This window comes from Primulina eburnea, chromosome 18 (assembly GCF_022965805.1).
Source record: "Primulina eburnea isolate SZY01 chromosome 18, ASM2296580v1, whole genome shotgun sequence".
NCBI classification, from domain to species: Eukaryota; Viridiplantae; Streptophyta; class Magnoliopsida; order Lamiales; family Gesneriaceae; genus Primulina; species Primulina eburnea.
The window spans coordinates 19,401,247-19,415,042 of NC_133118.1; the positions used below are offsets into that span (position 1 = coordinate 19,401,247).

Sequence of the window (13,796 nt, forward strand, 5' to 3'; positions counted from 1 at the left end):
CACAGTCCAATTCGGAGGAACTGCAGTAGATGATCCAAACACGCACATCGCGGATTTTCTTGAAATCTGCGATACTTTTAAATTCACTGGAGTTTCTGATGATGCTGTTAGGTTGCGTTTATTTCCTTTCTCCTTGCGTGATAAAGCTAAAGCGTGGTTAAACTGTTTGCCTGTAGGTTCGATCGCTACATGGGAGTACATGGCGAAAGCATTTCTCATCAAATACTTCCCTCCCTCCAAGACCATGAAGCTGCGGGCAGACATTACAACATTAGCTCAATTCGATCAGGAATCTTTATATGAGGCATGGGAACGCTTCAAGGACATACTACGAAGATGCACACATCACGAGTTACCACTTGGGTTAGTCGTTCAAACATTTTATTACGGTTTGTTACTCCTAACCGTACTATGATAGATGCTGCTGCTTGTGGAAACCTTCTGAGGCAGACTGCGGAAGAAGGATATGAGTTGTTGGAGGAGATGGCTGCTAGCAGTTATCATCCTCAATCTGACAGGAACTACCAGTCGAGAAGTGCAGGAGTTCACCAAGTAACTGATTTTTCTGCTATTACTGTACAACTTGATGCATTGAACAGGAAACTGGATGGCTTGAACGTGGGTGGCACATCTATGCGTCTTCAAGAGATATTCTGTGAAAAATGTGGAGGGGAACACTATGCGAAGGATTGTCAAGACGACAATCCATTCATGTGCAAAATGAGGCACCAGTAAATCAAGTGGGAGTCCAAAACCGCCCAAGGCATGACCCTTATTCGAACACATACAATCCTGGGTGGAGGCAAAATCCCAACTTCTCATGGGGCGGTCAAAACAGTTAGAATAGACCGCAAGGAGGACAACAATATGGGAAACAACCGATGTATAGATCCGATCCTACTAGAGAAGAAAAGTCCAACTTGGAGCAAATGATGTCTAGGTTTATTTCATCCACTGAAACTAGACTTCAAAATCAGGATGCATCGATAAAGGGGCTTGAAAATCAGATTGGTCAGTTAGCAAAGATGATAGCAAGTCGAGAGCCAGGCACCTTGCCAAGTAACACCGAGACCAATCCAAAAGAGCAAGTGAAGGCCATTGAGTTGAAGAGTGGGAAAGTTTTGGAGTCAAGAGAGAAAGAAAAAATTCAAGTGCCGGATGAACAGATTGCGACATCTAAAGGTAAGTTTTCTAACTCTACACCAGCACCCACTGCACAACCTAAAATTGTTATACCTCCTCCTTTTCCTGTTGCATTGAAAAAAGCAAAACTAGATGCACAATTCGGTAAGTTTCTTGAGGTGTTTAAAAAGTTGCATATCAATATTCCCTTTGCCGATGCTCTAATGCAAATGCCTAGTTATGCTAAATTTTTGAAGGACATTTTAGCTAATAAGAGGAAGTTGGAGGATCATATGACAGTGAACTTAACCGAAAATTGCTCCGCTTTGGTGCAAAACAAAATCCCTCCGAAACTAAAAGACCCAGGGAGTTTCTCTATTCCTTGCATGATTGGTGACGTTGTTTTTCATAAGGCATTATGTGATCTTGGTGCAAGTATTAATCTTATGCCATTGTCTGTGTTTAGGAAACTTGGGTTGGGAGAACCTAAGCCGACGAGGATGTCTTTGCAACTAGCTGACAGATCTGTCAAGTACCCCCGAGGAGTGATTGAGGATGTGCTAGTGAAAGTGGACAAATTCATTTTTCCGGCGGATTTCGTGGTACTCGACATAGAGGAGGATACAGAGATGCCTCTAATTTTGGGGAGACCATTCCTTGCGACTGGTAAGGCACTGATTGATGTACAAGAAGGGAAGTTGAGATTGCGAGTGGACGAGGAGGAGATTACTTTTGATGTTTTTAATGCACTTAAGCACACACTGCATTCTGATAGCTGTTTTAGAATTGATGCTTTTGACTCTCTTGTGTCTCACTATGTGCAGGATGCTTTTAGGGACCCTTTGGAAGCCACTATCACTACTGAGTTGGGAGAAGAATAAATTGGATGATGAAAAAACAGAAATTGTGGCACATCTCAATGCCAACCATCCATGGAGAAAGCCAATGAAGATGCGACTGGAGGACCTAGGAGAACGCAGAGATTTGATCCCTCCAAAGTCGATCATCGAGGAGCCACCGACGCTTGAACTAAAACCCTTACCTCCGCACTTAAAGTACGTATTCCTAGGTGAGAATAATACGTTGCCTGTCATTATTTCTGCTGCTTTGATAGATGCTATGGAGGACAAATTGTTGCAAGTTCTCAAAGAGCACAAAAGGGCATTCGCTTGGAAGGTGGCAGACATCAAGGGAATCAGTCCATCGATATGCATGCATAAAATCTTGATGGAAGAAAAGTACTCACCTCTCGTGCAACCTCAAAGACAAATAAATACAAAGATGCTAGAGGTAGTGAAAGCTGAAACTATTAAGCTTCTCGATTCAGGTATTATCTACCCTATTTTCGATAGTGCTTGGGTAAGTCCGGTTCAATGTGTGCCTAAGAAAGGTGGGATTATGGTGATCACCAATGAAAAGAATGAAATTATTCCCACGAGAACTGTTACGGGGTGGAGAGTGTGTATTGACTATAGGAAGTTGAATGATGCCACCCGTAAGGACCATTTCCCCCTTCCCTTTATTGATCAAATGTTGGAGAGATTAGCGAGGCATGAATTTTATTGTTTTCTAGATGGATATTCGGGATATAATCAAATCACAATTGCACCTGAGGACCAAGAGAAAACCACTTTCACTTGTCCTTATGGCACGTTTGCTTTTCGCCGAATGCCTTTTGGTCTTTGTAATGAACCTGCTACATTTCAGCGCTGTATGACTGCTATATTCCATGATATGATTGAAACATTTCTTGAAATATTTATGGATGATTTTTCTATCTTTGGTGCAACATTTGATGAGTGCTTGCAGAATTTGAGATCCGTGTTTTAGAAGATGCGAGGAGACGAACTTGGTGCTCAATTGGGAAAAGTGCCATTTCATGGTACAAGAGGGAATTGTTTTAGGGCACAAGTTTTCGGAGCAAGGAATTGAGGTGGACAAGGCAAAAATTGAAGTCATAAAGAACCTACCACCACCAGCCTCAGTAAAGGGAGTTAGAAGTTTTTTAGGCCACGCCGGTTTCTATCGGCGGTGTATCAAAGATTTTTCTAAAGGTGCCAAACCTCTATCCTCTCTACTTATGAAAGATATGCCCTTTGATTTTAATTCTAACTGTTTACAGGCATACGAGGATTTAAAGGAGCGCTTGGTGACGGCTCCTCTCTTGGTGGCACCGGATTGGGATCTGCCCTTCGAAATCATGTGCGATGCCAGTGATACTGCTGTTGGCGCTGTCCTCGGCCAAAGACGGAACAAGGTATTCCACACTATATACTATGCAAGTAAGACTCTAGATGAAGCACAATTAAATTATGCCACCACTGAAAAAGAGTTACTTGCAGTAGTGTTTGCACTTGATAAATTTCATGCATATCTTGTTTTGTCCAAAGTCATTATCTACACAGACCACTCTACACTGAAATATTTGCTTGCTAAAAAAGATGCAAAGCCACGCTTACTTCGGTGGATCTTACTGTTACAAGAGTTTGATTTGGAAATAAAAGATATGAAAGGTGTTGAGAATGTGGTGGCGGATCATTTATCTAGACTAGAGCTTGTTAGTAATGACTATGTAGATCCAGCTATTAATGATTGGTGTCCTGACGAGCAACTGTTTGAGATGAAACATTGTCCATGGTATGCAAATTTCGTTAACTTTCTTGTCACAGGCACACCTCCACCAAACCTATCATTTCACCAACGAAAGAAATTCTTTTCTGACGTGAAATACTATTTTTGGGAGGAACCGTTTTTGTTTAAAATTTGTGCAGATTCCAAGATAAGACGGTGTGTTGCGGAGGAAGAGTTTGATCAAATTCTCAACCATTGCCATGACCGTGAGGTAGGTGGTCATTTCGGACCAACAAGGACGGCATCCAAGGTACTTGAATGTGACTTTTATTGGCCAACTCTTTTCAAAGATGCTCGTTCGTATGTGCTACATTGTGATAAATGCCAGCGGTCAGGTAACATCTCTAACCGTCATGAAATGCCGTTAAATAATATCATTGAATGTGAGGTTTTTGATGTGTGAGGAATAGACCTCATGGGACCGTTCCCCAGTTCTTTCACGAAAAAATACATCTTGGTTGCGGTTGATTATGTATCTAAGTGGGTAGAGGCGGAAGCATATGCCACTAATGATGCTCAAGTGGTCCTAAAATTTTTAAAGAAAAACATTTTTAACCGATTTGGAACACCACGAGCAATCATTAGTGATGGTGGCACGGATTTTTGCAACAAACTATTTGAAAAACTTTTGAGCAAATATGGTGTCACACATAAAATCTCTACCCCCTATCACCCTCAGACGAGTGGGCAAGTGGAGGTGTCTAACCGAGAGATAAAGCAAATTTTGGAGAAAGTGGTAGGTGTAAGTAGGAAGGATTGGTTGGTGAGATTAGATGATGCTCTTTGGGCATATAGGACTGCTTTTCAAACACCTATAGGCACTACACCGTATAGGCTTTTGTTTGGTAATGCAAGTCATCTACCTGTAGAGTTAGAGCATCGCGCATACTGGGCCACAAAAGCACTGAACTTTAATTTTACTGATGCAGGTTAACAGTGTTTGCTTCAACTAGATCAGTTGGAGGAATTCCGGAATCTGGCCTATGATCTAGCACTGTCATACAAAGAAAAGACAAAGAAGGCTCATGATAGGCGGATCATCGAAAGAGAATTTAAAGAGGGTGAAAGTGTCCTACTCTACAACTCCCGGTTGCGATTGTTTCCCGGAAAATTGAAGTCACGATGGTCTGGTCCATTCGTGATTTCCAAAGTTTATCCATCGAGAGCTGTAGAATTGAAAGATGGGAAGGACGGGACATTCACGGTCAATGCCCAGCGCCTGAAGCACTACATGGGTGGCACAGTTGAGCCACAACTTGGAATCACCTGGTCCCAAGACATGCCGAACTAAGACCGGCCGACAGTCTAGCTCTCGACGATAAATTGAGAACTTACTTTTCTTTCCCTTCTCTTGCATTTAATTTAACTTTATTTTTCTTTCGTGTCAGCATATTTTATTTTACTGATGTTTTATTTTTATAAAAAAAAAAAGTGTAATTTTCCCGAGAACTCGGCGCTCGGGCGGTAGTTTTCTACCGCTCGAGCGCGCCCGAAGCATCAACAAGTTCCCGAGAGTTGGCGCTCGAGCGGTATTTTTGTACCGCCCGAGCGCGAGAGCTTGCCTCTGGAAAATAAATTCCAGAGAGCTTCGCGCTCGAGCGGTAGTTTTCTACCGCTCGAGCGCGACTGCTTTTAAAACTCGATCTCCCCTTTCCTTTTCCTCATTCTGCACGAAATTTTTCCCCAATTTCACTCCCCAAATCCCTAACCCCTCTCATTTGTTTTTCCCTTTTCGATTTCCTTGTGCAGGCACCACCATCCCCACTCAATTTTCCGGCGGCAAGGCACATTCTCCTTTAGGAAGCAAGAACACCTTTCTCCAATTCAAGGCATCATCTTCCACTCTTCAATCCAATGGCTCCCAAGAAGCAACGAGGTAATCCTAGTTCTTCCTCTTCATCTTCATTTGATAGAACACGTTTCGTGAGTGCGGAGGCTCGTGCTAGATATGACCATGCTAAAATTCACCGAAACCCCATTCCCGAGAGGGGATTTCATCGTACTTTTGAGGATCGATATATGCCACCTCTTGTGGACTTGGAAAGAAGAGGATGGGAGAAATTTAGCGAGCCACCTAAGGCGGTTGTGGTATCTGTGGTGAGGGAATTTTACGCGAATGCTTGTGAGCGCACTGATGATAGGGCATTCGTTAGGGGCAATCCTGTGCCATTCGATTCCACTACGATTAACGCCCTCTTGGAAACGGCCGAGGTCGATGACTCTAATTTCCAGGCATTGATGGTTAATCCCGACTACAACCTGATTATCGAGACTTTGTGCCACCCGGGTGCAATGTGGAAACCATTGGGTGGAACGCCGAGCTGTTTCGAGGAGAAATACTTGAGGGCTGATATTGCCTTGTGGTATTTGTTTGTGGCCCGACGGATGATGCCGGTCTCGCACAAAAGCGAGGTGCAAAAGGAGCGTGCGGTGTTACTTTTTGCGTTGCACCGAGGATACGACATCTACGTGGGAAAACTTCTCAACTCGCAAATCACACTGAGCGCCCACAACAGCCACATAGGTCTTTTCTTCCCGACCATCATTTCCGAATTGTGTGCACGGTCCGGGGTGCACTTCAGGGACGACGAGGAGTGGCTTCAACCGATGAAGCCAATTTGTCAGGAGGATGAACAGCGCAAAAAGGCAAAACGACGGGCGGACTTCCCCCCTCGGGCGGAGGATGCCGGTGGATCTCACACTGCCGTCCCACAACGTCGCCTGCCACAACCCCGCAGGCGAACTCAGAATGATAAGATGGATGAAAGTCTAGCCTTCCAAGCACATCAGAGTCAGTTGAAATCCTATGTCACGGAACATTTATCGCACATTGACTCCATGATGCGCACTTTGCTTGTGCACGGGGGCGTTGACCCGTCGACCATTCCACCGACTCCGCTACCCCCTCCCCCATTCCAGTTCCAATATGATTATTCTCAGCAGGGGAAAGCTGCGGGAATGCCCTTGCCGGAGCATGATGAGGATGACACTTGATCAGGGGAGTTTACTGTTTCCCCTCCTTTGCACATTTAATTTTTTTCGCTGTTTTCTGTTTTTCTTTCTCACGGTTGTTTATTTCTAGCATGTTTTAACTTTCATGTTTATTAGTATGCATTTGTGTCTGCATTTCTGTGTCTGACTCTTTTGTGCAATGGGGACATTGCACACTTCTAGTATGAGGGGGTCGTCTTGCATATTCGTATTTGTTGTCGTGCATGAGTGTCTGTGGATGGTGAAACTAGTGAATTGGTAGCCGATGATGATTGTGGGGTGAATGAACTGCATGTTACTTAGTTTTATTCAACATCATGAATACCCCAGTGAAATGAAATGTTTATTGTATATGCGTACATTGTGGGTATTATTAGTAGTGTACACGATAGTCGAGTTTAAGATTATGTGGGAGGAACTGGAATAACATGAGATGCAAGTCGAACTTGAATGAATTTTGTTGACAGTCGCGACCGACCAGTGACATGAAATAGCGTAGATCATTTGAACCCACCAGAATAACTTTCGTCCCAAATTGTGCATAATACCTCAAGAGTTATCCCTAAGCCAACTAAACACACATTCCATATACTCAAAATTTAGGTATTACACTTGAGAAAATTATGCACTAAGAAAAAATAAAATAAAAAAGAGAAGTATTACAACAAGAGTGTCGTAAATGAAAAAAGGGGATGTAAAGTGTGGGGGAGCCAAAAAGGGATGAAATCCTATCCCAAGGCTAAACAGATGGAGAAGTAAGGCGTGGAGGAATGTGAGATAAAAATTCTAACAAGTGCATAATGAAAATGATCAGTGTACGTCCCATCTTCTTTATTCGTTCGAAACCTCATGATATTGACTCCCTAATTCCTGGTGTACAACCTTGAAAATTAGCCGCTTTGTGTTCACTTGTTGTTCATGACTAGAAACAGAACTCGGGATAGGGAAACTTGCATTGAACTGTTGATTTGGTGACTCGCATGATTTGCAAATGAAACTGTCTGAAGCACGAGCTAGTGAGACCCACATCACACACACGACCACACTTTCTGGTCAAAATCAAAATGTTATAAGGTGATTTAAAAAAGGGTATTGGTGAATGTTGTGATTTGACTAATTGGATGTGGTTCAAACACCCGCTGAGGCAGGAGATACCGGTTTGCTACTTCACCATCAGTTTCGTTAGTTTAAAGCTTTCATTTTGTGTTTAGTTCGTATTTTGGTTGTGGGTTGTAACATATTTTGCTTGAAGGCAAGCAAAAGGTTAGTATGAGGGGGTTGATATGTGTCGTTTTTACGTGTTTTATTGCATTAGTCTATGTGTGTTTTGCATTGTGCATACGTTTATTTCAATCACATTCTGTGCATTTTAGATAATCATGTGCATTTTATCATATCTCACTCGGGCATGATGAATTTGCAGGAAAAGTGGCCGGAAAACCAAAAATCGAGCAAAGTGTACAAAAGAGAGGGCAACGGACAGAATGAGCGGTGCCCGAGCGGTAATTTTCTACCGCCCGGGCGTGAAAGGTGACCAAGTCGACAGAAAGGTCGGCGCTCGAGCGGTAGTTTTCTACCGCCCGAGCTCGAATGCCGCACTTCCCAAGGAGATTTACAGAAGGTGTGGCGCTCGAGCGGTAATTTTCTACCGCCCGGGCGCCACCTATTTTTAGAAAGATATTGTGTGCGATTCCTTACCTTATTTTGGAAGAAGGATGCTATGGGAATGATTTGGTCGACTTTCAGACGGATTCAGACTGGATTTTTGCAGCCGCCACAAGCTTTTCGAGAGAACTTTGCGCTTGGATTGAAGATTTGAAGTTTTCCGAGCATCGTTCTTCGCAAATTTCGTCTCGCCTAGTATTTCTAATCTAGTTTCTTTCATTTTAAACATTGTTGCATTTATTTTTACTATGAATTCTAGTAGCTAACTTTATTATTTGTTGGGATTAAAGGGGATCCTACCCCAAACGTTGATTTAACTTAATTTATATTTCGACTGTGCGTTATTTTTGATTTCACTACTGTTTTATCGTGTCATTAAAGCGTAGCTAACTTTAACGACGTTTTCATATCACGAGTGAGTTCGAGAGAATAACGAGTGATAGGATCGAGTAGTATGATCCGCGGATCTACAATTTACATAGATATATGAAATTGGATATGTTCCGATAGTCATAGTCCTTAGGGTCGAAAACTAGGGGATTTCATAGATCGAAATGCGATTTGCTCTTGATAAATAATTAAAGACATTTAATTACTTCATTGAGTAGAATCAGTTTGGAATAGCTCGAGAGAGTGTGTTCAATAGATTAGGAAATCCTGTCGGAAGCGTAGATCACGATCGAACGAATTAATTAATTAACGAGGGGTAGGTGAACCGAGATTCCCAAAAAATTCATTTCTCATTGAATTTTAACTCAACATTTTAGATTAAATTTTCATTCATTACTTGTTGAATCATTTTACTCGCATATTTATTTGAGTATAGTAGGAATAATCACACAACTCAATTTTCGTTGCTAACTGTTAAATAACTGAAAATAATAATTGTTAAACACAGTCTACAGTGGAACGATACTCGTACTCACGTACACTATATTATAACTTGACATCGTGCAATTGCTATTAATTTTTGAGCATACAAACTAATATTTTATTGGGGATTTCACTGTGCAAGTTTTGCTCGATCAGACACCGGAAAGCTGTGACATCCATTGTCATGGTGATACGAACTAAGTTGAACTCCCATGATTTCGGCTCATATTATTGAGGGAACTCTTGGCGACCGTCCATTAAGGTTCAATATCGATGGGTAAGGCTTGACACGTAAAGATGAACGACTTCATATTATTGGGTCCTAATCAAACATGAGACAAACTTTTACGTAAAGGGTTGAATGGAGATGCAATTGGAAACTAATTTTTAGGAATTATGATTGGCTGATATTATTTGGGATCATAATTCGCTAATTGGACCTTAAGTACCTACTGAAAAAAAGAGTTTTCTGTTTTCACCAGAGGGTAGTGAAAAATGTGAAAACAGTGGGAGCGAATATTTTTGAATTAAAAGTCCATACTTTATATCTTACTAAATATTTTAAAATAGTCATTAACATTTATCAATTTTACTTTCCAGTACAAATTTTGACAATGTTTTCGATTCGCAATCCGTCACCTGCAATACACGACAAACACGTTTTAACTGGACCTAATTACCTCAATTTGCTAAGAAACTTGAAAATCGTCTTGAATTCGGATATGATAGCATATACACTTACTGAGTCGCCCCCTGTTGAGGTTTCGACTAGCTGCACTCCTTAGGAATTGCAGACTTACAAGGATTGGTGTGACCATGACTTGCAAGCAAAGTGTTATTGTAAGGCCCAAGATTTTGATTACCGTGATCTGAAATGATTTGGTGATAATTGATGTGATTATAGGCGGAATGGATCGGACTAGAAATAGAAGGAAAGACGTACAAAGACGCGAAGCAATGTGCGAGGACAGAACACCTCGCTCATATGCACGAGAAGAGTGCGCGCATATGCGCGAGATGTGCATAAGGTGAGTGCCGAGTCCAGAGAGTTGGACGCACATGCGCGACCTAAAGATGCACACATGCGCGATGGTGGCAGAGATTTGTGAAGAATTCCTCACAAGTGGTGGTGTGCCGAGGCAGTGTGTCTGGCGCATATGTGCCAAATAGGTCGCGCATATGCGCGAGACGTGTTGCACAAGAGATGAGCCACTTGCACCTTGCATGCACGATATATATATATATATATATATATATATATATTACATTCCTTCTTCAGAATGGCATTTTAGTTGCTACGAAAAAGGTTGGGAGGAAAGTTTTGATTTTTGGTGCTATAATTCAACTTGCGAGAATCGGGCCGTTTGATTTTGAATCCGACTTCAGTTCCGAGTTCCTAGCGACAACAGCTACAACAGGACATAAGTTTTATTGAATTCTGATATCGTTTGAGATTATGATATTGGGGGAATTGTGATTTTGACTGATATTATGTGTTCTGGATATACTGATCATTAAATAAATGAAGTTAGATCGAAGAACAGACTGTGTATGTAATTGTTATGATTTTCTGAAGCGATATGATTGAGATTGTGCAGATTTGATATTATGACCTAATATTATTGAAGATTAGGATTCATATTGATATCGATTATGAGTTGTGGTATTATATCTGTGATGTTGAGATTGACGGGGTTATCAAGACTGTATTGTTATGCCGTCGAAACAACAGTAGATTGATTTTGATCAGATTCATTATTGACTGAGATTGTATCATGATATCGTTGATATGGATCAGATTTTCTTTTATTTGAGTATTGATCATAACAGGTCTTGAATTGAGTTATACATTGATACAATGTATTCAATATTGTTATTGCCAGATTGATTTGACAGGCAGTGAGTTCGAGACTTCGACAGAGTCAGATCGACAGAAAGAAACGAAAGGTATAAATTGATGTTGATTCGGGATTGCACAACTTGAGTTAGATTCGACTTGAGTTTCCCAAAATCACATACTTTACCTCATTGCATTGATATTTGCAATTGAATGAGATTGATATCTTTGGTCTATTGATTTATGTATTGAGTCATATGAGGATGATCCTAGTCGTAGACGATTGATCTCGTGACGGATGTGCCAGATAGTGATGGAATCGTCATTGGGGCCATTGCACATTGTCCCAGAGGTTTGGCAGGATATGCCAGGGCTGATATGCCTAGAAGATTGGCAGATATGCCAGGACGGATGTGCCTAGTCTGTGGCTGCTTCTCCAAGACGCCGGACATTTGGTCGTATCGATATGTCGGGGAGTAGAGAAGCTCCTATCGCTGAGATTCTTATTCAGATCGGGATCCCTAGATTATTATGAGTCGAGTCAGAGTCTAAGAGTCACAGAGTGTGATTCAGAGTTGCATTGATTCATGTGAGTCGAAGAGTCACAGAGTGTGATTCAGAGTTTTTATGGATTCATGTTTCTGATTTTGATACATGTTATAAATATCTGTTTCATATTGTTATATTTGTTTATATGAAATGCGTGTATACATGATTTATACTGGTAATGTAATTCTCACCGGAGTTATCCGACTGTTGTCTTTTTTTATGTGTGCATGACAACAAGTGGGACATGATCAGGAAGAGGATAAGAGATTATAGTTAGCGTGGAGATCTGGGCCCAGAAGCAGAATTGGATTCAGCACTGGATGTATAGTCGTTGAACCTACTTGAGATCGAGACATGTAGTAAATGATTTGTACTTTGATTTTGACATGTATATTAGATAGATTACTGTTATGTTTTCGCATTTATAATTAAAAAGAAAAAAATTTATTCCCATTTTTATTAATTGCTATATTTGACATTAATAATGATTAAGACATGAATTAGCGTCCGGGTCCCCACAGCAGGTGGTATCAGAGCGATAGATCCTTTAGATTGAGATAGAAGCTAGTGAGCGGGGTAGATGGAGTTTTCTTCCTTCATTTTTATTGCTAGCGTGACGTACTGCTTTGTAATGCATGTTACTTGAATTATCTGATTTGATTTGGTAATATGTATTATTTAAAGTGAATCAGAACCGATTCTTGATCTGCAGTAAGATGATCAGAGTAGGACGGAAACTGGTTGGTTGTATGTGGTTACTAACCCCTTTGATGATCAGATCTATCTCCTCGAAGAATCCAAGAGCAGGGAAATATTTTGATTGATCAGATGGATGTGCCAGAAACTCCAATGGAAATACATTTAAAGAGGTTTCAGTCATTGACACCCCTGATCCTGAAGGGTACCGAGGCGACTGTGTATTGTGAGAATTGGCTAGATGATATAGAGATTCTATTTGATTCGCTTGAGTACACTGATGAACGTAAAGTCAAACTAATTGGGCACCAGTTACAGGAAGTCGCAAAGCATTGGTGGATTGCAACCAAGGAAGCCCTAGAACAGCGTGGTACAGTGATTACGTGGAAGATATTCAAAGCTGAATTCTATCGAAGATTTTTCCCACTTTCATACCGAGATGATAAGAAGACAGAGTTTGAAACTTTGAAACATGGTCAGTTAAACATTGAAGAATATGTTGCCAAATTCTATATGTTGCTACGTTTTGCTCCTCACGTGGCTGGGAATGATGAATCTGTAGCTGATCAATTTACCAATGGATTGAATCCTGAGATAGGTACATTGATAAATGTGAGCTGATCCCGTAATTTTGCTTAAGCTTTGAACAGAGCTAAGGAGGCTGAGGAAAATTTGATTCAACAACGAGGAAAGTCGTATGTTGATCCAGTACAGAAATAGGAATCCCCTCTTGGATTTGATAGAGGCAGTACTGGTGGTGGAAGGAAAGATCAATTGAAAGCTCGAAAGAAGCAGTTTAAGAAGTTAGGGAGCGGTTCATCTAGCTCCAGTAGTTCTAGCAAGAGTTATACCGAAGTGTATTGCAGAACTTGTGGTGGGAGACATTCCACAGAGCAATGCAGAGGTGTGTTGGGTAGTTGCAACATCTGCCGACAGTCAGGACATTTTGCTAGAGTATGTCAACAAAGAGGTTCCTGAAGATTCCAGGGAGCAGAAGCATTTGGTGGCAGTGACCGAGGAACAGACCCATGATGCACTTGATGATATAGTGGCAGGTAACTGTTCTTTTATGATTATTCCGTGTATGTATTGAGAAATTCTCGTAAATCCTAGGTATGATTTCTGAATGAACTGCATTGATGTATGCTTTATCTGTTGAGTCAGTGTCTGCTGTAGTATTTTATCTCTTCAGTTTTGGGGAGCGGTTTGATATCAGTGAATCTTGTGAAACATTGTATACTACAGTGAGATGAGAATGAGACTGAGTTAGCTTGTATTGTACTTTTGTTTTCTGAGTATGATTGCATTATTGATATTGAGATATCGATCAAGTACAGAGTTACCATAGACTGATTCCGGAAGATGGTAAGATTCGGACCTGAAATGGCCGAAGAAGGAATATTGCACGGTATGGATTCTAGATTTATAATTC

The 13,796-nt window shown here is 41.2% G+C and overlaps 1 protein-coding gene and 1 non-coding gene across 2 annotated transcripts; one reads left to right on the forward strand and one right to left on the reverse strand.

The window, feature by feature from the left end:
- Positions 1–248: 248 nt before the first annotated feature.
- LOC140820353 (small nucleolar RNA R71) lies at positions 249–354 on the reverse strand. The gene has a single exon (XR_012115429.1). It is a non-coding gene; the product is annotated as a small nucleolar RNA R71 (small nucleolar RNA).
- A 12,142-nt stretch (positions 355–12,496) lies between these two features.
- On the forward strand, positions 12,497–13,084 carry LOC140819147 (uncharacterized). Its single transcript, XM_073179158.1, has 2 exons — positions 12,497–12,962; positions 13,005–13,084. The coding sequence occupies exons 1-2, from the start codon at positions 12,497–12,499 to the stop codon at positions 13,082–13,084; spliced, it is 546 nt and encodes a 181-aa protein (XP_073035259.1).
- Positions 13,085–13,796: the final 712 nt, after the last annotated feature.